This window comes from Giraffa tippelskirchi, chromosome 2 (assembly GCF_054371585.1).
Source record: "Giraffa tippelskirchi isolate mGirTip1 chromosome 2, T2T-mGirTip1v1.2.pri, whole genome shotgun sequence".
NCBI lineage: Eukaryota > Metazoa > Chordata > Mammalia > Artiodactyla > Giraffidae > Giraffa > Giraffa tippelskirchi.
The window spans coordinates 167,152,775-167,179,658 of NC_137276.1; the positions used below are offsets into that span (position 1 = coordinate 167,152,775).

Consider the following 26,884-nt stretch of genomic DNA (forward strand, 5'->3'; position numbering starts at 1 on the left):
AGTAGGTCCCTAATCAGTGGCATGTTATGTGACCAGGATCTATAAAGAAAGCCTAAGGCACCTAGGAAGAGAGTGAAAGAAAGTTGAGTGTTCCTTTATTAAATAGAATCAAGCAAAAGTGGACCTAAATTAAGTTGGGATAAATAACCGCTTAGTACAGTAGAACAGGACAAGCTCTGAACTCAGAATGAGAATCTGACTGAGTTCTTCTGCTGTGTGGCCCAGGCTCCTGCCTGGAGTCTTAGTTCCTGCGTTAGCAGGAGGAGGTGATGCCACCCAAGTTGCTTCTCTTAGAAGGATGCAAAGAGGATGCAGTGAAATATGACCTGTGAGGGTGTTTTGAAGGTTGTAAATTGCTGCACCTAATCATTCTTAGATACATGTCCTATTTTAGTCTACTTCGTCTTTTCTAAATATGGATTAAACAGATGCTAATTATTAATTTGTTTTTAGTAATAATAAAAGTGTATTAAATAAACAGTATACTTTTAGAATCATACTGTAGATTGGTGATTTCCAGAGGCAGTAAGTAGCCCATATGATAGGAGTAGTAAGAAGAAGGGGGAATGTGGCCCATGATGAGACTTGTAGAATCTTAATATCAACACAAGAGTTTGGGCTTTATATTACTGGTGGGCATTTGAGAAGAAAAGTATCTTGATATAAGGAGATATGATGATGTCTGACATATAAGATAATTGCAGAGAGGATTCCAGTCCGGGTGAGATTGACAAGCTCCAAGCAGCTATATCCTAGCTGGAATGGAGAGGAGAAAGGGATGCCACCTGGGCAGAACCCCTAGTAGGAATGAAGAGAGCAGAGAGCCTGGTTTTGTTTGTCCAGAGCCACTGAGGTGGACCAGCCACCTCCATGAAAGAGGACCTCATCACAAAAGCCCCCAGGCGGAGATAATGTGGCTTTGATGTCAAAAAAAAAAACAACCATACAGCAATCTTTATTCTTTGTAAAGGAAAAATTTTAAAGAAACATCACTATGATGAAAAAAGTTAAAATATATATTATTATTTTTTAAGTCATTTAGCCTCTAGTCATGCTTGGTACAGTATTCAGGGAGCCCTGCTGATATGCCTTCTGAGTATATATATTTTAAGATTATCCTTCTTTGATTTATTTTATATCATAATGGGTTTCCACTGAGGTCCCCCAAGCTTCCCACCAGCACAATTCAGGAGAAACGAAATCTGGGGCAGACAGAAGGAACTCTTATCAGGCTTGTCAGCTCCTTTTATTTGGGAGTTATCTGGTTGCTAGTTTTGTGTGTTTGTAAACAGAAAAAAGACTAGAACAGAATGGGTTCAGCCTGTCTTTAAGGGTGGAGTCCCAGTCACATTTGCAGAGTACTGCGGAGCTGGTCCTCGGTCCCTAGGGACTCTGAGATGATCGTGCCCCTTGTGTCCAGGTGGGTAGATTTGAACAATCGGATCCCAGCTTTGGCTTGTACTTAAGTGAGGTGATTTCAGACCCTGATGTGAAGAGGAAGCACTGTCGTGGTCTGTGCAGGAGCCTCTGAGAGTGGGAGACGATCTGGAAGAGGGAGTAGGATGGAGAGGGAGCTGGGTCACCCTTAATGTGCTAGGGCTCGGCCAGTTCTGAGGGGTGTCAGAGCTGGGGGAGGGCAGGTTGGAAAAGTCTCCTAGTAAGGTTGCCAGTGAAAATACGGTAGCCCAGTTAAATTTGAATTTCAGATAAATAATTTTTTAGTGTAAGTATGTTTCCACTAAGGACTTCCCTGTAACTCAAACGGTAAAGAATCTGCCAGCAATGCAGGAGACCAGGGTTCGATGCCTGGGGTGGGAAGATCCCCTGGAGAAGGGAATGGCAAGCCACTCCAGTATTATTGCCTGGAGAATCCCATGGACAAAGTGACCTGGCAGGCTGTAGTCTGTGGGGTTGCAAAGAGTCGGACACTACTGAGCGACTAACACACATGTTCCCACTATCGCACAGGACATATTTATACTTAAAAAAAAAAAAGCTTGTTGTTTATCTGAAATTCAAATATAACTGAACATGTTAACCCTTCTCCCAGTCACCTAATCTGGCTCCCTGGGGAATTCTGGTTCTCCATCTCCTACCACCCCCACGAGATACACCCTGTGAACTACCTTGCAAGGCACCAGCTGACCTGTCCAGAGCAGAACCCATGCAAAATAGTAGATTGTGAGGAGGTCCTCCTAGCTTATTTTCTTCTGTTTCAAACCAGTTCATTCCTCATTCCTCTTTGCCTCTCACCTTTCTTAGGACTGGCAAACAGCAAGCCTATGGCAATGGGCCTGTGGGGTCCCCTGAATACTCAAGAGAGAAGAGGCAGCAGGCATGGCAGTGCCCAAGGCAAGCTGCTGGGAGCCCTTTCAGGCTTCACCACAGAGGCGCTGCACACACTGAGCAGTAACTTCACTCGTGGCCAAATCAAACCTGCAGCCTGCAGACAGGAGAGATTGGGTTTCTGAAGTGCTGGGGATTTAGGAATGCCAGTGGAGTTGTAAATATGCATAGGCACCTCCTCTGGGTTTCCACTTGGAGGCCAGAATTCCAAACATTCCCCTCTCACGGGGTTTCTCCTGGTGTGGTCCTGAGACCTCCCAGACCCAAACCATCTGTAGGGCTGGTTTTAAAAGCAGATGCTGAGGCCAGTGTAAGGCCTGAGGTTTGTTGTATTGTCAGGTGTCCCTGTTACTCCACCTGGTATGATGTAGGTATCCCTTTACACACACACACACACACACACACACACACACACGCCTCTTTCATGTGGTTGGACATGTCCTGTGAAGTGTGCACAGGGAAAAGCAACAAACCCTTAATTAGGCCTTGTTTACCTGTTGTTGTGACTGATACCTGCTATTATTTACTAGTTGAGTATTTTGCATCAGCATGTGTGAAGGGGCTCAATATTTGATCATCATTGTTAGTGGAGAAGAAAGCTGGTTAGCATTTGATTTGGACCCTCCTGCCTGAGGTGTGAGATCATTTTTAAGCTACAAACTCCTTTCTGGAAGACCGTAAGCAGAGTTCCATCAGCTTTTACTGAAGTTTCCTCTTCATTCATAACCTTTGCGTCTGCACAGGGATCTTAGCATCTATTAAGACCTGACACACAGATTCTTGCCTTTTGGTGAGTGTATGTGTGTTTGATGTGTTAATCTCTTACGTTTTCACTCTCAGGTCCAGTTTGCCAAAATCACCCTTTTCAACAGGCCTTTCTGAAGACCTCTGTCACACCCATTACTCTCTTCTTGCTCACCCCATTGTGTGTTTAGTGAATGGGAGAGAGGAACACTGAGGCATGCAAAGCTTAGCTGAGCCATTTGGACCCTATTGGGTTACAGCACATCGTTTTACCTGGATTTACCCCCTCTGTTGCTATTGGCCTTCTGGCTGCAGGAAGAGTCAGATTACAGCAGGAGAGGCCAGGAGGATTAGTGCGGAGATACGCAGAGGCCAGCTGATAATTACTTCAAGGGTCATGTCTCAAAATAGACTCCGGTTCCTCTTTCTGGCCTCAGAGAGAGGAAAAGCTGCCCTTTCCCTGTCCAGCCGGCTCGTCATATTCTCTCTGCTAGTCCCTCCTGGACCTTTACTCTTGTTCTTTTTTTCCCTGGTGGCTCAGTGGTAAAGAATCCAGCTGCTAATGCAGGAGACGTGGGTTCAATCTTTGGGTTGGAAAGATTCCCTGGAGAAGGAAATGGCAACCCGCTCCAGTATTCATGCCAGGAAAGTCCCATGGACAGAGTAGCCAGGCAGGCTACAGTCCATGGTGTCTTAAAAGAGTCAGACACAGTTTAGCAACTAAACAATAACAACAATTTACATACAGTAGAATTTGGCTTCTCTGGTGTACACACACACACACACACACACACATGCTCAGTCGTGTCTGACTCTTTGCGACCCAGTAGGCTGTAGCCTGCCAGGCTTCTCTGTCCATGGATTTCCTAGGCAAGAAGACTGGAGTGGGTTGCCATTTCTTACTCCTGGGGATCTTCCTGACCCAGGGTAGAACATGTGTCTCTTGTGTCTCTTGCACTGTTAGGCAGATTACCACTGTGCCACCTGAGAAGCAATCTCTGGTGTATAGTTCTTTAGATTTGACAAAGGTATATGGATGTGTAACCACCAGCACGATCATGGTATGTAACAGTTCCATCACCCTGAAAGATCTCCTCTTGCTGCGCCTTTTAGTCAACCTCTCCCCTCCCCCTGGTAACCACTGATCTGTTTTCAGTCCCTGAAGTTTTGCCTTTTCCAGAATGCCATATAAATGGAGTCATTTACAGTATGTAGCCTTTTGAGTGTGACTTCTTTCACTCAGCACAATTAACTTAAGACTTATCCATGTTATTATGTGTTATCACTAGATTGTTCAATTTGAACATAACTTTGCATGTAATTTGGGCAGATACTAGGAGTGAGCTTGCTGGTCAAGTGTATGTATGAGAAATGTCAGACTGTTTCCAAAATGGCTGTACCATTTTTCATTCCTACGAGTAAGGTATGAGAGTTCCAGCTGCTACACACTCTTACCAGTACCAGTGTTGGCAGTTCTTTCTTCTTTTCGTTTTTAAAAAATATTTATTTTTATTTATTATTTATTTCTGTCCACTCTGTGCTCTGGGAAAAACTGGCAAAACAGGGCTTCATATAGTTAGATCTTTTCAGGAGAAGATTTTATGAGTCCCAATTCTTGCATCTTCTATACCTAGAGAAACACTGAAAAGTGAAAGTGAAGTCACTCCATAGTGTCCGACTATTTGTGACCCCATGGACTGTAGCCTATGAGGTTCCTCCATGCATGGAATTTTCCAGGCAAGAGTACTGGAGTGGGTTGCCGTTTCCTTCTCCAGGGGATCTGCCCGACCCAGGGATTGAACCCGGGTCTCCAGCATTGCAAGCAGATGATTTACCATCTGAGCCACCAGGGAAGCACAGAGAAATGCTGACATAATTAATGGAGACATCTGCTTTGGCTATTAAGGAGAATTTTACAATTAAAAGTCAAAATAGAGTAGCTATGGTTCAGACATCCAAGGAAATAACTAGGTGATACTATGGGTGTAATTTCAGACTAGACTCTGTATTGTTAAACACTTGAGTTTTCTGAGTCATGTTAGGCTTGGATGCCACAAAACATTCTCAAAACAATGTCTGCTGACAGCTAGCAACTGCAACCTTACTTTTTATAAAACTAGGCAACTGGCTACCTGGCTACAAGTCTCCCCTAAGTGCTTGGTCCAGACTGGGTTTCAGGCCTATGCTTCTGTAAAGAAATGAGATTTATTTTGTCAATTAAAATCCCAGTTGTCATTCCTCCAACTACTTCTAATTCTGTTACACAAAATGGCAGACCAAGGGATTGAGATTTTAATCATACAAGACTCAGATCTACAACTTGGAACTCAGGAATACTTCCAATTCTGTGTCTATTCTCCAAACTGAGGCAGTCTTATACCCCGTTTTAACAGGAAGTTATCAGAATCATAGGCTTCTCTGGTGGCTCAGATGGTAAAGAATCCACCTGCAATGCGGGAGACCTGAGTTTGATCCCTGGGTTGGGAAGATCCCCTGGAGGAGGGCATGGCAGTCCACTCCAGTATTTTTGCCTGGAGAATCCCATGGACAGAGGAGCCTGGCGGGCTACAGTCCATGGGGTCGCAAAGAGTCAGACACGACTGAGCAACAAAGCACATTATTTGTTTGGCTGCTTTTGGTCTTAGTTGTGGCACATGGGATCTTTGTTGCATCGTGAGGGATCTTTCATTGAGGTGTGCAGACTCTCTAGTTTTGGCACATGGGCTCAGTAGTTATGGCATGTGGGCTTAGTTGCTCTGACACTTTTGAGATCTTAGTTCCTGACTAGAGATCAAACCCATGTCTCCTGCATTGCAAGGCAAATTTTTAACCACTGGACCACCAGGGATGTCCTTATTTTCATTTTTTAAATTTAATTTTATTTTAACCATTTTAATAGTGTTTAATAGTATCTCATTGCTTTTTTTAAAATTTGCATTTCCTTAATGGCTAATGATTTCCATCTTTCTCTGTGTTTGCCATGCTTATATCTTCTTTGGTAAATTGTCTACTTAAATATTTTGCTTTTTTAAAAAGTGATTTGAGGATTTTTTTATTTTTGATTTGACAGCTCTTTGTGAATTTTGGGTACAAGTCTTTTAATCAGATATATGATCTACAAATAAAATTTTCCATTCTATGGCTTGTCTTTTCATTTTCTTAACAGTGTCTTTTGAAGGCAAATGTTCTTAATTTTGATGATGTCTAATTTATCAATTTATCTTTTCTTTTATGAATCTTGTTTTGCTGTGGTATATAAGAAATTTTTGCCTAACCCAAAGTCTTGTATTTTCTTCTGGAAGTTTAATAGTTTTAGGTTTTACATTTAAGCCTATGAACTGTTCTGAATAAATTTTTGTAATGTTTTGTGAGGTTTGAGTTAATCATATGGATATTCAATTGTTCTAGCACCATTCGCTGCAAAAGATTATCCTCCTCCATTTAGTTGCCTTTGTATATTTGTCAAAAATATATAACACCTTTATTTAGGTATGATAGATGATTTGCAGGCTTTTTCCCCCCATTCTATGGGTTGTCTTTTCACTGTCCTAATGGTTCCTTTTGAATCACAAGGCTTCTTAATTTTGATGAAGTGCAATTTATCTTTTCTTCTTTTATCATTTGTACTTTTGATGTAATGTCTAAGAAATCACTGCCTAATCCTAGGTCATTAAGATGTATTCCTATGTTTTCTTCTCAGAGTTTATAGCTATAGCTTTCATATTTAGGTCTTTGATCCATTTTGAGTTAATTTTGTATATGGTATGAGGTAGAGTCTCCTACCTCATATGGGATAGCAAGTTTGCTGAAAAGACTATTCTTTTCTCATTGAATTGTCTTGGTATCCTAGTCAAAACTAAGCAAGTCATAAACATAAGGGTTTATTTCTGGACTATCACTTCTGTTGCACTGATCTATATTTCTTTTGTTAGAACAGTACTGCACCATTGAATTGCTGTAGCTTTATAGTAAGTCTTGAACTTGAGTAGTGTAAGTCTTCCAACTTGGTTCATCTTCTTCCAAATTATTTTGGCTATTCCAGTTGCTCTCTCCAGGGATACTCTGTCTCATGTCTGCCAGCCTCACCAAACATGCCTCTCACCCCAAGCCCAGGCTTTCCAGAGATCTCTCCCTGCCCTATGCTCTCCTCTACTCCCTCCTGTTTGGCATGATTCAGTTTCGGCTTCCTGTTGCTGGTTCTCTGTCGGTTGTGACCACTTCTCTCCTCAACTGGACTGTAAGCTTCTGTATATCAGGAGTCTTCTTTGCTTGTAACAAATAGGTTGGATTTTTCTCTGCGACGTGTTTAGAAAAAATGACAGTGGTAGGACTCTGGGGCGAATGGGGTTGGGGTTGGGGGGTTGTGAGTCATCAGCCGAGTTGGTAGGACTGGTGATCTGAGTTTGCCCCCTCCCTGAAGACTCCTCAGGGAGGCATCTGGGGTCGTCCAGGAGGTGTTTGAGGGGAGCCCACAGTGTCTTTCAGCCAGAACACTAGAGTCTATCATGCAGCCAAGGAGAGAGCAAGACAGAGATGGGAGAGGAAAAGTCTCTTTGTGCATCGACTAGGGACAGACACGGTATGGGTTGTCTCCAGGGAAAGATGGCACTGCCTTCAGCATGGAGCCCACATGGCTGTGGGCCTGAGAGCCTGGGTGGAAGTCAGGGCCACCTTGGAGAGTGGGTGGGGTGGGGAAGCCTTCAGGTAGAAGGCAGAGCAGAGCCAAGGACAGGACTTCTACGTCCAGAGAAAAAGAGGACCCTGGAAGAAGCATGTGGGAGCTGCTGCTGATCACTGCCTGGCAACTGAAGTCTCAAGGGGAGGCTCTTTGGGATTCAAATGGATAAGTGAACTGGAGACCAATGCAGGGCTCCTGGTGGGGATGGGGGTGGAACCACAGCAGAAGGCACAGGCCCAGCCTGGGCTCCCCTGCAGCAGCTGGGACTAAGAACTATGTGTTTGGAGGGAGTGATTGGGGCCTAGAAAGCTGAGCCTGTGTGGCTTCTGTTTGATGTGGCCTGAGTCAAGGGCAGAACCAGAATTCCTTCACCCAGACTGCCCAGGAGCTGTACCTGCCAAGAGCAGTTTTGGCCAAACAGCACCTTTTGTTTTTCAGTCGCTAAGTTGTGTCAGACTCTTTGCAACCCCATGGACTGCAGCAAGCCAGGATTCCCTGTTCTTCACTATCTCCTAGAGTTTGCTCAGACTCATGTCCTTTGAATCGGTGATGCCATCCAACCATCTCGTCCTCTGTTGTCCCCGTTTCCTCCTGCATTCAATCTTTCCCAGCATCAGGGTCTTTTCCAATGAGTTGGCTCTTTGCAGCAGGTGGCCAGAGTATTGGAGGTTCAGCTTCAGCATCAGTCCTTCCAGTGAATATTATGGGTCAATTTCCTTTAGGATTGACTGGTTTGATCTCCTTGCAGTCCAAGGGACTAGATCTGGAATGTGCTCTGTCAATTAGCTTTTGTGGGTTGTGTTGTGTTTTCCCTTATTTTTTCAGTGAGTATTGCTTTCAAAAGAACTCCAGCCTTGTCCCTGTGACCTGATGACAGTGGTGTCCCTCTGCACACATCTCTGTCAGCACAGAGATGGGCGTCCTGTGGAGTGGGGGTGAAGGAGGGTGTCCACCAACTGGTGTGGTGGGGGGGAGGGTCATCAGGAGGCCCTGGTGCTGGTGTAGAGAAGGAGATGAGACCTGTGTGGACACCGATCCCTGCTGGCCGGGGACCTCGTCCTCCCCTCCATCCCCGGAGGACTTCACACAGTGCTGCGCATCAGCAGCTATTTGCTTCTTGGAGCTGATCCCTGGGGAATAGCCAGATAAGGCTTCTCCATGAAAGAGCAGTCCTTTGTCCTGTGTGGATCCTGTCACTCTTTCAAACGATGAAGTCCTATCCCCCTCAAGGAAACTTCCTTGCAGTGGCCTTGCCACCCCAACACCCACAGCTCTGACACAGCATCCCCAGGACACCTAACCTTGTCGCCTTTGGTACTATGGACACAGCCAGGATAATCATTCTGTGACTCAGCATCCTTAGGGCCATATTCTGTCGCAGGCCAGCCAAGCTCTGGGGCTCTGAGGACATCAGGAAGCCCGACTGATTGCACTTGGCTGCTTCCAGTAGTTGGCTGTGGGTGGGAGCCCTTGGCATCTGTTTGCTGGCAACTAGGTGTGTGTTTGCTACAGTGGGACCTGGGGGCTCTGAGCCCTGGGAGTGGGAGGGTCGTGGTTGGGGCACCAGTGCCCGCTCCAGGCCTCAGCTCGTGTCTTCATCTCTCCCTCTGCAGCTCGTCTCCAATGTCCTCATTTTCTCCTGCACCAACATTGTGGGTGTATGCACCCACTACCCGGCTGAGGTCTCTCAGAGACAGGCCTTCCAGGAGACCCGGGAGTGCATCCAGGCGCGGCTCCACTCGCAGCGGGAGAACCAGCAGCAGGTGGGTGGGGCCCTCCTGCCCTTCGTGGCTGCCCAGCTGCTGCCTGCCTGCCAGCGATGCTCAGGGCAGCAGTCCAGCCCCTCCTGGGCGGGGGCTCAGGCATTGGGGGATGTTTCCCCTGGAGGGTGCCCAGTGTTCTTGGCTCTGTGGGAATGCTCTCAAGAAGCTTTGGAGAAAGAGCTCTAGCCCTGCCCTTGCCTCCTCAAGCCTCCCTGTGGTTTGCACTCAAACTGAGCACCCAGGCCCTGGGAGGCAGGAAGTGGCCCTCCCGCCTGCCCCCAGGGCTGATGAGCTGGGTGATGAGAGCATCAGCATTCCCTCCTGGGATGAAGGTGCTCCCTGGGGAAGGGGGAGGGAGGAGGAGAGAAGCCCAAGTTGTCAGCCCCATGACGCCCTCACTAGGCACTTCCTGTGTGCCGAGTTCTGGGGTCTGGTTAGTTCGAGAAAGGAAGATGGCCAGGTTTCACCCTAAACCTCACCCTCAGGACTCTGGGGTCAGGAGGCAGGTCACTCATTTGGGCCACAGACTCGGGGGCTTATCTCCGTGAGCCCCAGGCAGAGGGACCTGCTCCCGTGTGCTGCTCTGGCTGAGGGTGGGGAGGGGACTGAGGACTTGTCAGGGTTCCCTGCCTAGCATCCTGGGGGCGTTCTGTTCGAGGTTCAGGTCTGGCCAGGTCACCCCTGTGTCTTCTCCTACATGTGAACTGGATAGAAGCTTGGAACTCTGAGGCCGTACAGGGCACACTGCTCCCAAATAGCAGGCCTGGAGGGAGACCTGGGGGCCGGGGGCTGGGGCGGGGGGAAGCAGGCAGGCCAGCCGGGTGCTGGAGCTCCCACTGGGCTCGGACTCATCCTGGCTCTCAGAGGCAAGGTCACTACTCCAAGCCCGAGGGGCCTCGCTCTGTTCTTAGGTTAGCGTCTCCCCACAGCCTGCCCAAACACTGGCGGAGTTCTGTTCTGGGCGGCACACCGTGTCAGGCAGGTGGCAGGTGTAAACATGAAAGGTCTGCCTTTGATCGTGAGGACAGGGAGCCAGAGGCCTGGACAGCAGAGCAGTAGTCATGTGCGCCCTCCTGCCTGGCATGGCGGGTGTTCCATGAACCCCCCACGAGCTCAGTCCCCACGAGCACAGAGTTCATCACAGTGTGAGGCACCCCTCTGCCTCTGTCTCGGTTCAGTCTAAGGAGTTACAGTGACCTGGCTGGTGACATTCAGACAGATGAGCCAGGGGACAGAGTTCCACAGTGCCTCTCCAGGCCCCCTAACCCTCAATCACAGTCTGCCCCTGCTTCCCTTCCAGCCCTGCACCTGGCTGCTGTGCCTGGCCAGGTCCCCAGCTCAGGCTGTCCCATTTGAGGCCTGGCCTTCCCGTGCATTCTCTTGGTCCCATCTAGGCTCCCGGTCCAGCTCCTGAATGAAACCCATGCCCAGAGGTGTCCCTGAGTCTTCCCACTGTCTCTTCTTGACACGGTTACCTCACTTCCGCACCCTGCTCACCCCCAAGCCCCTATCTGCCTCAAAAGCCCCCTCTCTCATGCCTGTCTCAGGCCCCAGCATCACTTACCTGAGATCAGGATACCTTCCTGCCCCTTCTGGGTTAGGGAGTGCCTCCCCACCGCTGCCCCTGCCCCCCCACTCCTGGACCTCACCCTTTTGCAGTAAAATTAGCATTTATAGCATTTACAGTTCATCACAGTTTACTTGTGCTGACCCTGGCCAGGCTGGATATTCCAGCAAATCCACAGAGATCTTGGGGAAGGAGGAGGGGAATATGTTCGCCATACCATGTTTCAGGTTAGGGAGGGGAGACCTGTTTCCAGGGTGCAGGCACTCCTCACCCAGCCATGGCCCAGAGTCTAGCCTCCTCTGCCCTCTGCAGAAAGGGGTGCTCTTAGATCCGAGGATGCTCCTCGGTGCCACCTGATGAGGGGACCCAGCACTGCTCCCCACCCATCCCCTGCCCACTCCTCCTGGTCCTCAGCCCCAGAACTAGTTGGAAATGTAGGAAGGGCTCTCATGAATCTAAACAATTTGTTGCACACTTTCTCCCAGTCATCCTATATTTCCTCAGAATTGTCCTTTCATTTGTATTTTTATCACCAGTAGCTGTTATGGAGAGTTTAGTAAATATGAGATGGCCTGTAATGGTTGTGTCCACTGATGGAGGTCCTGACCAGAGGTCAGGCCGGTCCACAGAGAGCACCATTCATCACTAGTTTACCAGAGCTTCCTGAGCATAAGACTGTCCACTCTAAGCCCAACAAGACACATTCCCACCATCAGGAGGCCCCAGGAATAGGCTGAAATGCAGAGTGATGGGAGACTCTACAGGAAGGCCCAGGGTGGCAAGGGATGCTGGCAGCTGGAGCCAGGACCTTCCTTCTGGGAAGGGGGTGAGCCCAAGGAAGGGTGGCAGCATGTGTGAGGATGGTGATTCTAGCTGAGGAGCAAGGCCTTGACCTTGGTGACCCGGAGGATGGAAGTGCCATGGGCAAAGGCAGGGGACTTGAGAGGAGCCACTGGGAGGGTGAGCACGATGTGGGCATGATGTCAGGTGCTGGTGGCAAGATATCAGGCGAGCAGCTGAAGACTTGGGGACCTGGACCAGGGAGTGACTTGGGAGGTGACCAGGGGAGGTACTGGTGGAAGCCTTGCTCCCCGAGGGCAGGAGTGAGCAGGAAGAGGACAGAGGTGGGGCAGGAAGGAGGGAGGGGACCTAGACAGGTGCAGGAGCAGAAGTCTTAGGGTCTCGGGAAGGAGTGGCCCAGCTTCTGGTGCTGGGGGGATGGGAGGGAGGGTGGAGGGGCTGCGGGCAGCCAGGAGGAAAGGCTCCAGGTCAGAGGATTCGGATTCATGAGTGAGCCTGGCAAAGCGCCTGGCGTGGCGGGGCTGCAGAGGGTGCAGGTAGAGGCTGCACACTCTGGGGGCAGCTGGACCTCTTGGAGCAGGCAGACCGCAGAGGAGAACACAGAGAGGGGGCCATATCCAGACCCCATCAAGGGCTGACATGATCCTCCCCCAGTTCACACAGTGGCCCTGGCTCCTCTCCCTGCTTCCCCCCAACCTCCCCTTCAGCCGATCTTAATTTCTGTTTCTCAAGTTAGTGAGCTTTCCCGTCCTCCTGGGCCACCATCCCGTGAAAATGGAGCACGTCATCCTCTAGTCCCCACCAAGTCTTCTGTAAGCACCCCACTTCTCCCTAGCCTCAGACAGGCCCTCCTGCTCAGTGCCCCGTAGTACCTGTAACGCATGAGACAGGGAATTTGTGAAGGGGGAACCTGGCCTGTTTCCTTCACAGTTATCACTTCTGGCACCTGGCATGATGCCTGGAACATGGTCAGTTCACAGTGAATATTTGATGACTGAATGAATCTCATCTAATGCTCCAACAACCCCATCCTCATTTACAGATGAGCAACTGGAGGCTCAGAGAAGTTTGGTCATTTGCCCAAGGTCTCTGACCCAAAGTGCCTGGTATTTCAGGCTCACCAGAAGTGCTTTTCCCCATGTAACCGAAGAACCAGGAGGTGTCCCAGGGAGATGGGGGCCAGGTGGCCCTGAGGCATGTCTCTGCCCCCAGCATGTGCAAGCGTTATCCCCCTGAGTTTGACGAGAGCCTGAGAGGTTTTCCAGGGCCCTGCGGTGGGGACACAGGTGTGGAGGAGTGAAGCCTGGGGAGGGGAAGGGACTGCCAAGTTGGGGAGAGGCTATGATGAAAGCATCTGCTTCCCCTCCAGGAGCGGCTCCTGCTGTCTGTCCTTCCCCGTCATGTTGCCATGGAGATGAAAGCAGACATCAACGCCAAACAGGAGGATATGATGTTCCATAAGATTTACATCCAGAAACATGACAACGTGAGGTAGGGGCAAGGCTGGGGGGCGAGGGCAGGGTGGGAAGACTGAATCCAATAGGAGGAGGCATGTCCCTTCCCTTCACTTCAAGAGGGCACCGCCCAACCGGGAGGTCTGGTGGCTTTGGAATGTGTGTTGTCTGGGGCACCCCATCCCTGCCCCTCTAGATCTGTTAAGTGAATTAGTACTGTGGGGAGGAGGTGAGGCTGTAGGAAGGAGGAGAAAGGAGAAAGCAACACCACCAGCTGTTGGAAAAGCTCCTAGCCTGACAAGGGAGGCAGAAAGCGCAGACTTGGGACCTCAGTGTCACCATCATCATCTCAATCTTCACCAGTATCCGGCATCTCCGGCAGCCTCTATGCCATCTAAGCCAGTGTGTGCCAGGCACTGCACCAGGAGTTATCCACCTCATTGCTAATCCTGTCAGGAGGCTGACAACCCTGTGGGGTGGGGACCCTTATCAGCATCCTCTGTTTAGAGAATGAGCTCAGAATGGCTGAGACCCTTCCCCCTTGCCCAAGGTCACTTGGCAGGGAGTGATAGAGTAGGGTGCACCAAGGTCGCCCCTCCCCGCCGAAGCCCATGTTCCTTTTACTGCCTGCTTGCTGCTTCCCTAGACAGAAGCGCTGACAGCAGGGACATGCAAACAGATGTAGATTAATAGAGTGCAAAATCTGCTTCTGCGTTCCATGGGGACATGAAGCGATACAGTGGCCTTCATCCAGCATGGCTTCCTGGAGAGCCCGCTAATCCTCCCATATGCCCAGAAAAGGAGCTGCTGTGTTTGCCTTTGGGCGGGTTCTTTCCTCCCTGCGTGAGTTTTCCTAGGACCCATGAGTCCTTGAAGGTTGACACAAAGACAACCTTTTGGAGCTTTGGGCTGAATTTTCAATAAAGGGGTTAAATGAAATAATTAAACTATTGTGCATGGATAAACACACACTAATATGTATTAATAGATTCAGATGAGGCTGATGGTGGGATGGGGAGTAGGCATGTGTTGTCCTGTGGAGTTGGCAGAACTGCCCAGTTCTCAATGTGCCCCAAGACTGCCAGTCCTACCGGTGTGTCCTCCATCCATCTCCCAAAACAGATCTGAAGCCTTTGGAAGAAAAAAGTACCTGCAGACCGTATTTATTCTCAGTTTTCCAAGTATCCCACCCCCTCTGACACCCACCCACACTCCATCTTCAAGCAGGGAGATCGTGGCCAGCGGCAGCCTTGGGCTCTCAGGAAGAAAGCACCCTGGCTGAGTCTCCACGCCCAGGAGGTGTCCTGAGGGGCTGCGGGCTCAGATGTGCTCCATTCAGCATGATGGTGGGGTCCAGCCTCGAAAGGTGGTGCTGATTCGAGGGTTTCTCTGCTCATCTCCTCATACTCGCCTCTGTCCTCATGCGGTAGGGTAATCACTAACAACAGCTAATACCTGTATAGAGTTTTCATTAACCCAAGCGCTGTTCTAAGCAGTTTCGTATATTCACTTAATCCCCACAACAAATATAAGATGTTGGTACTATTATTATCTCCTTTTAACAGGTGAATAAATAGGCACAGAGATTAACTTGTCCAAGATCTATAACAGTTACATGAGGGAATTGCCCCCAGAAAGCTTTTTGATATTGAAGTTTCCACCTGGCCTGACTACTAGACAGATGTTTTATATCCACCCAGCAGGAGGGGTTTGTATAATGGTTCTGTGGGAAGGAGGTTTTGGGAGCCCTCAAGAGGGAGGGTACTCAGAGAAGAGGAGGAGAGAGGTTTGGCCAGAAGAGAGGTTTTCCACCTGCCTGTGTGTGACTGAGGAGCCAGGGGGGCCTTTCCTGCCTGATGGCTACCCCTCAAATGTGGGGGTCCCAACCTTAGGACAGGTAGAGAAACAGCCTTCTCTATCAGAACAAGTCCCAGAGACCCAAGGTTCAGGGGGTAAGGGGTAACCCGCCAAGCGTTCCAACACATACAAACCCCTGAGCTCCTTTGGAATTTTCTCTCTTGGTCCTGTCTTCACCACCCTGCTGGCCCCAGCATGGCTCTGTTCCAGGCAGAGCATGGACAAAGTGTGCTTTTCTTGATTCCTCTTAGCATAGCGGAGCGTTCAGCAGATTTACTAAACTGTAAAGTGGAACACAAAGGAAATCCAGAAAATTCTCTGCCCAGAAACAGTCTGGCATTCAAGGCACAAGGTCTCAGCCTGGCCTGGCTGGTGCAGCTATCACACCTGGCCACCTTGGCATCTCTGCCCAGCACTTTGCCCGCTCACCCCTCTGTTCTCCCACAAGGCGGGGCAACGTCTCACTTCCCACCCCTCTGTTGCTGGCTCTTGGGCCCCCAGCCCTCCAGCAAGGGGGTTTGGTCAGAGAGGCTGACTCAGGCCTCTTCCACAGTGACTGCCCCATGGAGTGGCCCACCCTCTGGGGACCACCCCCGCCCCCTCCACTCCCACAGAGGCTATGACTCTGGGTCAATGCAGGAGTCACAGAGTGGCGAGAGCATCTGCATGGCAAGAATCAGAATCAGACCCCAGCCACAGGGGAGTGGTGTCTCTCTAGAATGTACTCAGGATCAATGACAGCAATCAGGAAAGAGATGAAAGGAGAGAAAAGCTAAGAGGCCATCATTTTCACGGGGACAGACATAAGTCTGGCTCTGAAATTGCCAGTACCAGAGGTGGCTGGTACACATCAGAGGCCAGCCACAAGCAATCATATGCAAATATCACACTGGCCCCTTTCCCTGTTTCAGCAGCCTCTGCCCAGTGCAGCTCTTGGGGGAAGCACATTGCTTGCTCTTTTTGGTCTCTGGTTTGGGGCTGAACCTTTGGCTTCGGTTAGGGGTTGACTAGTAGGTAGGAATGCATGTTGGGGCTTGGCTTATGGTCCAGTGATTAGCCCTAGGGCCCGAACTAGGCTGCCCTTCGTGTCATTCCAGCCCTGCTGTGACCAGGGCAAGTTATCAGCATTGAGCCTCTCTGAACCTCAGTTTCCTCCTCTGTGTAGTAGGACAGAATGAGCCCCTACTTAACATGGTTGTTAAAGAGTAAATGAAATAATACGAGGAAAGCGCTTAGCACACTCTCTGGCACAGAACAAGTGTTCAGTAATTGGGAGCAGCTATTATTGTTGTTACTGTTATTATTATGATTATGATCACACTCCTATCAACAAAGAATGGCCTGGGGATTCTGGAGCTGGAGTGGAAGGGTGATAAGTCATATTCATCAATTCTCTGTGGAGTTGTAATATTTAGAGAGGGCGATGACATGCTGTTCTCTAACCCCACAGACAGCAAGGCCACAAGAATAAATAAATCAACTGTGCAGTGTGACGATTTGGGCCTGGATCTAAGGGAGGGAAGAGACTAATGGGTGGCTGGAGAGTTTGGCCCTGGCAGGAAAGGGTGACAGATGGGCGCCCATCACTCTCCATGGCCTCATTCTCCCTTGGGCCTGAAGAGGATCCTTTCATCCCATCCGATTCCTGGGGTTCTGGGGAGGACTGTTGGATGCACTGGTCCTGTGGATTGAGGCTGGTCAGAGGCCATGGAACCCTCAAGACCCCCGTGGAGTCCCCAGATGCCTCTCATGTCTGATGTATGGTAGCAGGTGGAGCTATCTCTGCCACTCTTTCTGGACAGGTCATTTGGGGCTGGGGCCAAAGCTGGATTCAGACCTGTGGCTTCAGAGCCCTCCTGCTGCAGCCACAGTGCCAGGGTCTGTGGAGGGCTGTGCTGTCCCCACTCCTAGGACAAGGGCCTCCAGGTCATGCCAGTGGAGGCTGCTCATTCCTGGGAGCTCCTGGTGCTCTGTTTTGGGAGGAGGGAGATGGAGACTGGAGGAAGAGGCACCTAGAGGAGGTACCCCTTGGGGAAGCAGAATAAGGGTGCGGATGCAGCCAGAACCAGGTTGCATCTGGGTTACCTTTGCCAAGAGGTCACTGTTGTGGAGGAAGAAGAGCATCTGTATTGAGCAGGCTAGTTCATAACCCCCCTGCCCCTTAGGAGCTGTGGGGACTTGGGCAGGTCACCGAATCTCAGCCTCAGTTTCTTCATCTGTGACGTGGGAAAGGTGATGTCCACCCACTCATCCATCCAGCAGAGGTTTCATCTCTATCTGCTCGCTGGGAACCACTGACTGTGCTCTCAGACACTCAGCTAGAGGCAGGAACCATGGTGGGAACGGAGGGGGCTCTGGCTGTGTCATCAGGAAGCTCCCCTTCTGTTTGGGAGGACACACAAACAGCAGAGAGTAACCTGGAGACGTATCACACGGGGAGTGGAGCTACTGAGCTGACATGCAGACTTTGCCTTCTGGCGGAGTGCAATGCTAGACAACCCACCTCTCAGCCACTGGGGGGCAGAGTCTGTAAGAGGAGGCCTGGGGCTTCGCAAGGGTACTGGGAGGGTAGAGGAGGTGCAGGGTGTAAAGCCCTGGGCCCCGGAATGGGCTGCAGGCTGTCTGCCCTGAAGAGGCAGAGCAGGCTCCAGTGTGAGGAAGAGGGTGTTAGCTCACTGGGTTGATGAGGGCCTCGTTCTCAGAGACCCAGGAGCCCTATGGGGCTGGAGCTGGGGGTCCTGGCAGAGGGCTGCTGACCCGGGGTGGGGGTGGAAGTGAGTAACACCTCCTCACTATGCAGTGGGGGTGTAGCAGGATCTGGGGAGGGCTGCCCTACCCTCAGCCCTCCCCACTCCCTTTCCTTCTCTCCCTGTCTATCCCCAACCTCCCCCTTTTAAGGTTATCATCTCCTCTCCCATCTCCTTCAAGGACTTGGCTGCGTCCCCAGGTCGCTCTGGCGTCTGGCTCCACTACGGCGTGGTTCTGAATTATAATGCCCATGAGACACTGTCTGTGATGCTCAGATACCCATGGGTGGACTGTACACCCTGTGGGCAAAGAGGGGAAATGTTTACCTCCCCACGTCCCTAGCCAGTGGACAGACAGAAGTGTGGTCTACAAGCATACAGGTTTCCTGTCTCCAATCTGATATTAAGAAAAGTATTCTTTCTTGTAATGTGCATGCATGTTTGCTAAGTCGCTTCAGTCATGTCTAACTCTGCAACTCTGTGGACTGTAGCCTGCCAGTCTCCTCTGTTCATGTTATTCTTCAGGCAAGAATACTGGAATGGGTTGCCATGCCCTCCTCCAGGTGATCTTACCAACCCAAGGATCGAACCCACGTCTCTTGCAGCTCCTGCATTGGCAGACAGGTTCTTTACCACCAGTGCCACCTGGGAAGCCCTTTTATTGTCATACTTCCTATCAATTATAGATATAAGTGGTCTTTATATTATCATCTCATTCATGCCACAAACATTTTTTGAGCTGCTACTATATGCCAGGCATAAGTCAGAGTAGATGGAAAAGACATTGTGTTGCCCCTTAGAGAATGTCGAGCCCTCACCAGTGAGGTAAGGCAAAGCCGGGTGCTATGGATTGATGACCCAGCTGGCCCCACTGGTGTTGAGTCTTTTCTTTTAATTAATCAATCAGTTGATTATTTTAGTTGTGGTAAAATATGCACAGTATACGATTTACTGTTTTAACCATTTTAAGGGTACAGTTCAGTGGCATAAGTAAATTCATATTGTTGTACAGCCATCAGCCCATGCATCTTCAGAAGTTCTTTCCTCTTGCAGAACTGAAACTCCGTACTCATTAAATACTAACTCCCCATTCCTGCCCTTTCCCCAGCCTCTGGCGACCACCATTCCAGTTTCTACAAGTTTGTCTATTTTTAGGTACCACATTTAAATAGAATTATGCAGTATGGGTCCTTTTGTGTCTGGCTTATTTCACTTAATGTCTTTAAGGTTCATCGATGTTGTAGACTATATCATGTCTTCCTTTGATTTTTAAGGCTGAATACCATTCCGTTGTATGTATTTACCACATTATGTTTTTCTACGCATCCATTGATGGACTCTTGGGTTCCATCCACCTCTTGGCTACTGTGAATAGTGCTGCTATGAACATGGGTATACAAATATCTCCTTGAGTCCCTGCTTTCAATATTTTGGGGTATATACCTAGAAGTGAAATTGCTATTTCATATGATAATTCTATTTCTTTTTTAAAAATTGTATTTATTTAATTTTGGCTGTGCTGGGTCTTCATTGCTGTGTGGGCTTTCTCTAGTTGCGGTGAGCAGGGCCTACTTAGTTGCGGTGCATGGGCTTCCCAGTGCAGTAGCTTCTCTTGTTGCAGAGCACAACAAGGGTACCTGGGCTCAGTAGTCGCAGCACACAGGCTTAGTTGCCTCACCGCATGTGTGTTCCTCCCAGACCAGGGATCGAACCTGTGTCCCCTGCACTGGCAGTCAAATTCTTAACCACTGGACTACCAGGGAAATCCCAGTAATTATATTTCTAACTTTTTAAGGAACCCCATACTGTTTTCCATAGTGGTTCATGATTTTACCTTTGCACCAACAGTGCACAAAGGTTCCAATTTCTTCATATCCTTGCCTGGGACTGGGTCTTGACAACAGACCTAAGTTTGTCCTGGGGCATAGAATGGGGATCAGTGGGGAGTGGAACCAGCACCTCTCTGTATCTCAAAATGGGGGGCCCTGGAGGAAACTGGAAGACAGAGAAGGCAGGGTGCAGAGTCACTGACCAGTTAGGCAGGTCAGGCTGCCTTTGAAACAACTGAAATCAGTTGTGCTTTGTGATTCTGATTCTAATAAGAATTCAGACACAAGAAGGCTGATTCTGGGCAGAGTGAGTCAAAGAGGACATCGTGAAGATGAAAGGGTTACAGTTAGGGCCTAAAAGAAGAATGTGATTTATTTTCCATCTTTTAAAAATTAACATATTTATTATACAAAGGACGTATGTTCTTTGTAGGAAAATTGGAAAACAAAAGCAGCATGAGAAGCAAATAGAAAGCACCCATCTTGTCACCACTGAGAGGTTCCGACTATGCTCAGTCCTGGTGCAGGGCCCCCCCTTTAGGAAGCGTCTCCCCAACTCTCCCTGGACTCTGGAAACAGAAGCCCTGCAGCTGCTGTGGGCTTCACTGTCTGGGGAGGGAGAAGGGCTTGGGGGGCAGGAACAAGAGCAAGGGACTGGGCGGTGGAACTGAGGTCTGCCCGAGGCCCTGAGGTTGGCAGTGGGGATCCCAGGACATACCTTGACCCCAGTCCCCCTGGATGCAGTCCTAGTAGTCAGGCTTGTCTTAGGACCCACACTTGCTGAAGGCAGAGGTCCCATCTGTGGGAACAGAGAGGGCACGGCCATACCAGGGCAGCTTCTCCCCGCAGGTTTGTGTGTGCCAACACCCAGCGTGCTCAGGTCCTCTCCTTGGCCTTCCCCCTTTGCCCTCCCAGCCTGCATAGTCAGATGGTCCCCTGGCTGCTCCCTATTCTGACACCCTGCTTTAATCTTTCTCCATTGCCCCTCGGGAAATGCCCAGTCATCTGGTGCCCATTCTCAGCCAAGTGTTGATAAGACTACACACTTGATTGTGCTGCTCACCTAGGGCCTGGAGGTGGCCCATCACCCTCTCCTTTATCTTACAAGTGGCATGGAGCTGGGTGGCTCTCTAGGTTACAGGGCTTGGAGCAAATGGAGCGACGCTGAGGAAGCCTCCCCCTCCATCCAGAAGAGTCCCCTGGCCTGTGGCTGGCCCTCCCCAGACTGTACACTCAGGGCCTCCAGGGCACTTCCTGCCCTGCTTGCCCAGAACCTTCTGCTCCCGCTGGGCCCACCACCCCAGGAGTTGGGCTGAGACCTGGCTGTGCTCCCTTCCCAGCCCCCACCCCATGACCTCTCTTTCCCCAGGCCCCCGCTCCTCCTGGGCCCACCTGGACAGATGGTTTGCCTCTTGGCATTTCTCAAGTTCCCTCTCTGTGCCAGATGGGGAACGCTGGAGCTCAGAGTGGTGGGCCCTCCTGCTGCCGCCTGCCCAGACACCCCCCTCCCCCTTCCCCCCAACTCCTGGCTGCTCAGAAATGCTGTGGGATGCAGTTTCGGCACAGGAATAGGATCAGATGCTGGCAGCTCCATCAAGTCCTAGGGCCTGCTGGCAGCAAGAGGGAACAACAGAGAGGAAATGCGCTTGACCAAAAATGCGCATGGTAAGGCTGTGACGAAGGGCCTGTTGTGGTAATTGGGATGAAAGGTCTGCCTGTGCTTGCCTCTGGAGTAGAAGGCAGGCTACCTGAGTGATGGATGATGGCATGCAGTTAGGGAGGAGCGCACAGCCGGGGTGGGCCTACCCAGCTTCTGAGCGCACTGGCCATGAGGGCCTGGTCGCGTTGCCAAGATAAGCTCTCATGTGGGAGGTAATCGATGAATTAGTACCTTAGTACCTTAATTAGTCTGGGCCCCGCGCTGTTGTAAAATGGCCTTCGGAATCACTAAGGAGCAGATTGGGAAATCTTGGCCAGCAGAACAGACCGCCTGCCATCGGATAAACCTCGTAATCCAGAGGAGTCTCCAGAAGTGACAGACACTAAGCAGATTCATCACCACCCCCCCATCCCAAGGCAGCAGAGGAGTGTGACTTCGCCTCTGACAGGAGGTGGGGGGATCATGGTGTAGGGGGTAGCATTTCCATCTACGTGGAGGACAGGCTGCAGGACTCGGGCTTGGGACCATTCCAAGCTTCCATGCCAGTTACAAAGTCTCGCTTTGAGCCACCTCCTGCCAGCTGCTGGTCACTGTCACACCGTATGAAGGAAGGGAGTGGGCCACTGCCCCTCCCTGATTCCTCAGCAGCTGTTGAAAGACCTTCTTTTATAGAAGAGTAGATCCCAGCGGGCTGGAGGGAGGGTCAGACTTCCCAAGGCACCATCCCCATGGATGTTGTTTCTGACGTCCCCCAGCATAGACCAGGAAGCTGCCTGATCTCCTCTGTAACTGTTCCACCATTTGTTCTATGAACACTGCTGAGTGTCTGTGGGGTGACAGGCCAAGGGTTCCCCAGGCTCGTGTCTCAGATGACATGCTTGGGACCCCAACAGGCCCAGTGTGATAGAAGGACAAGCTACTGGAGTTACTGATCCTGCTTCTCCCTTGCTTTAAACTATGACTAATCTCTTCTATTCAACAAATATATATTAGACATTGTGTAGGTTGAATTATGTCCTCCTAAAAGATGGTGGCTCAAATGGTAAAGAAACTGTGGGCAAATGCAGGAAACCCAGGTTCAATCCCTGCATGGGAAGATCCCCTGGAGAAGGGAATGTCTACCCACTCCAGTATTCTTGACTGGAGAATTCCATGAACAGAGGAGCCTGGTGGGCTACAGACCACGGGGTCACAAAGAGTCAGACACGACTAATTGACTAACACTAAAAGATACATAGTCCTGACCTGTGAACGTGAACTAAGTTGGAAACAGGGTCTTTGCAGTGAAGTCAAGTTAAGATGAGGGCATGCTGGAGGGGATGGGCCCCTGATCCAATATATGTGGTGCTCTTATAAGAAGAGGAAAATGTCATGCAGCCACAGATACACATGGAGAACACCTTCTGTGGGGAGAGGCAGAGACTGGAGTGACACAGTTGCAAGCCAAGGAGTACGAAGATTGACAGCCACTCCTGAAAGGTAGAGAGGCAAGGAAGTATTCCATCCAGAGTCTCAGAGAGAGCATGGCTCTGCTGACACCTTGACTTCAGATTTCTCGCCTTTAGACTTCTAGCCTCCTGCCTGCTGGACAGAACTGAGAAAATAAATGTCTGTTGTTTTAAACCATCCAGTTTGTTGTTCTTTGTTATAGCAGCCCTAGGAAACTAACACAGGCACCTATCATGTGCTGGGTATTGTGCTGGGTGTGTGTGTGTGGAACTGGGATGGACAGAGCAGAGGGCAAGATGGATGTGACCTGTCCTCATTCACACAGTCACTCCAAATTTCATTGAGCAGTTCCTCTGTCTGCCAGACGTTGTACTAGGGGCCAGGTTGTGGCATTGAATGAAATAGACCAAAACTCCTCTTTCAAAGGCTTTACATTCTAGTGGAGAGAAACAGACAGGAGCATGATAATAAATAACAACAGCAAGAATAGCTAATAGATTAAGTGGTAAAAATGCAATGGAGACAAATACAGAAGGGAAGGGAGATAGACATATGGGAGGGGTTGTAGAGTTAAGCAGGGTAGTGGAAGCCTTGAGAAGGTGTCATTTAAACTAGTACAGTGGTTCTTAACCCTGGCTACATATAGAATCACCAGGGAAGATTGCAATAAAACAGAACAAAAACAATCAAAAGCAGAGCCCTGTCCCAGACTGATGAAGTCAGTCTCTTGGGATGCGGTGGGACGGCTGCATAGAAAAGCTCCCAGGGGATTCTGACGGACACCAGGTCTGAGAACCACCGGTTTAGCGAATGAGAGCTGCAGTGGAGAAAGGAGTTCTCCAACGCCCACCCAGGTGCCTATGGGGAAGGGGACTGGTGGCAGGCCTGCCCGTATCCATATGTGGCAGGCAGAGGCCCTCCTGGCTCAACGGCTGGGAGAGCTCAGGCAGCTTTGGGCTGGGGATGCAGTGAAGCGAGACCCCCTGAGCCCTGGTCCACACACGTCTGCCTCGTGCTTGTCCTCCTCCCCTCTTGTCCTGAGCCTGGTGCTGTGGGTTACCCTGCCCAGCAGCAATCCTGCCTCTACCAGGTTGTTGTTCAGTTGCTCAGTTATGTCTGACTCTGTGACTCCGTGGACAGCAGCACAGAAGGCTTCCCTATCCTTCACCATCTCCCGGAGCTTACTCAAACTCATGTCCATCGAGTCCATGATGCCATCCAACCATCTCATCCTCTGTCATCCCCTTCTCCTCCTGGCGTCAATCTTTCCCAGGATCAGGGTCTTTTCTAATGAATTGGCTCTTTGCATCAGGTGGCCAAAGTACTGGAGCTTCAGCTTCAGCATCAGTCCTTCCATTGAACATTCAGGGTTGATTTCCTTTAGGATTGACTGGTTTGATTTCCTTGCTGTCCAAGGGACTCTCAAGAGTCTTCTCCAGCACCACAATTCGAAATAATCAATTCTTCGACACTCAGCCTTCTTTATGGTCCAGCACTCACATCTGTACATGAATACTGGAAAAACCACAGGTTTGACTATACGGACCTTTGTCGGCAAAGTGATGTCTCTGCTTTTTAATATGCTGTCTAGGTTGGTCATAGCCTTTCTTCCTAGGAGAAAAGCTCAGTTGGGAATTATTTTTCCTTCCCACCATGGCAGAGACTAATCAACCCTCAAAGCCAGGCTTCTGCTATGTAGCCTGGAATCCAGTGTGGAACAGCCCATGGGCCTGGTGTCTGCCAGCTTTGCAATCAAAACACTGATGCTTGTAAAGGTGTTCCTTGACTGAGCAGTTGATCTTGACTCCAACTTCCCCTGGCTTTGATTTCTTGAGAGTTAAAGAAGAATTTCCAGAACAGCTATATAACAGTTCTTTCACATAGACTGGGAGAGACCTTTCCCCTTTCCTGGGTGGGGTGGGGCTGCCCGAGAGACTGAGAGCCAGGGAGGTGGCTAGTGGGCAGGATGGTGGTCAGCACTTACTTAAGGAGCCAGGATCATCATCAGTGTGGATTTCCAGGCGCCAGGCATCAGAGCCTCGTGGGGGCTCCAGCTCCCTTTCATCCTCTGAGCCCCTTCCCTGTGGCTGCCCCTTTGGAGCAGCTGGACTGATTCCTGAGTCCTGTGGGCTCACCCACAATCTCTCCACCCCGCTCCCTCCTTACCTTCTCTTCCTTCCCCCTCATTTGTCTCCTCTAGCACCAGCTCCCCCAGGTCTCCCACCCTCTTTGCCTTTCCTTCTGAACTTGTCTGCTGGTGTCCACTGGGATCAGAGTGGCTGGTGGAGCCAGGAAGCTGGCAAACAGCACTGAACTCTAGCCTGGGGGCTGCCTTCTCACACTTTTCTTGTAGTTGCCTGGCCCAAGCCCCAGGAGGCGCTCCGACTTCCCGTCGTGTAAGCTGGTGCCCAGCGTGTCCCCTTGGGATGGAGTCCTGTACTTGCCCACCTGTGGCAGCCCACACCCACCCCTCCACCTCCCTCCACCCCATATACAATGCCAGATCAGAGCATTATGCTTTTACTCACTTAAGATGACTGTGAGGTTCAATAGACAGTGTAACATTTATTGGCTTAATGTTACATTAATGTTACAAATTTATTGGCTTATTGGCTTAATGGACTGTGGAGCCAACTTGCCTGTTTGGCCTTGGGCAGCTGACTTGACCTCTCTGTGCTTTAGTTTTTTTTACCTATAAAAGGATTCCTACCTCATGGGGTAGTTATGAAGCTTAAATGAGTTAACACATGTAAAAGGTTTAGTACAGTGTCCAACTATTTTAAGACATGTGTTATTATCCAGGTACGATGAGGCTAACAGATCAGGAGACAGCTGCCGTTGAAAAGAGAGTTTGTTACTCACAGGTCCCGAGAAGAGAGGGTGCACTATGCCGTGTGGGAGGGCACTCGGGGATACACGGGGGTCCGTCAGGAGGTAGAGTGAGGAAACACGTGGGCAAAACCTCTGTTGTGGTTTCTGCAGGAATGAACAGGAAAGGGAGAGTCAGCAGGCTTCTGATTGACTAGTTTTATAATAACGTCGGTGGGCTCTGGAGCACAGGACTGTCCCATGTCACCTGGCATCTGTCCCTGGGGTGATGAGAGCAGGGGAGTGATGGCCCAGGTGTGAGGACCTGACTGGGGTGGGAGGCTCTGGACTCTAAGGCAAGTGGTTAAACATCTCCAGCACCTGGCTGGCCTGGGAGGGGCAGGCTCCCCAGGTCAGCAAGGCCCCAGAAGTCAGACAGCAGAATGAAAAGACATGCTTCATGCACAAACACACAGTATCCAAATAAAATGACAAGATATGTTTAGTTCTACATTCTGGTGTGAAGTGAGACTGTTGGTCTGGAGCCTCGAGAGCTGCGTGGATCAGAGAAGAGAGCACAGGCCGTGGGGAGGAGCCCCCACGCTGCTGTCCACAGCTCCTCTCGAGGGTCCACCCCCTTGTCCTGGGGCGGGGACATGGGGACCTCCTTCAGTGCTGCCTAGAGGGCCTCAGCCTCCATGCGTGGCCACTAGGAACAGCTCAGCTCACAAGAGCTACTACATTTCTGCATCTGTTTTAAGAAAAAGCTCTCAGAGCTCTTACACATTCTGGCCCCAGGGCCTCACCTCTGAGAGTCTGTTTTGAAAGAAAAGGAAGACATGTTGAATCTCAGGAACGGATGAAAGATCACACCACAAAATGCAGGGACCAGCGGGTGCACCCGAGGAGTCCAGGGGTGAGACCGAAGGAGCTAATGGGACAAGGTGGGGGGCTTCCCTAGATGCTCACTGGCTGCATCTTCCTCTCCCTCCTCCCTTGGCCTCTTTGTTCTGTCTCTGCTAGAGCAGGGATCCCCAACCTCCAGGCTGAGGACCAGCACCTCCTGTCAGATCAGCAGCAGTATTTGATTAGAAATAAAGTGTACAATAAATGCAATGTGCTTGAATCATCCCCAAACCATCCCCACTCCCCCTGGTCTGTGGAAAAGCTGTCTTCTGTGA

General features: G+C 50.2%; 1 protein-coding gene across 2 annotated transcripts in view; it reads left to right on the top strand.

Moving 5' to 3' along the window:
• The window catches only part of ADCY5 (adenylate cyclase 5), a 158,216-nt gene that overhangs the window by 82,604 nt on the left and 48,728 nt on the right, over positions 1-26,884 (top strand). For both annotated transcript variants that reach the window (XM_081571742.1, XM_081571743.1), the window contains exons 2-3: positions 9,382-9,531; positions 13,269-13,390. In XM_081571742.1, the coding sequence (XP_081427868.1) occupies positions 9,382-9,531; positions 13,269-13,390 (272 nt within the window). The remainder of the gene's footprint in view (positions 1-9,381; positions 9,532-13,268; positions 13,391-26,884) is intronic.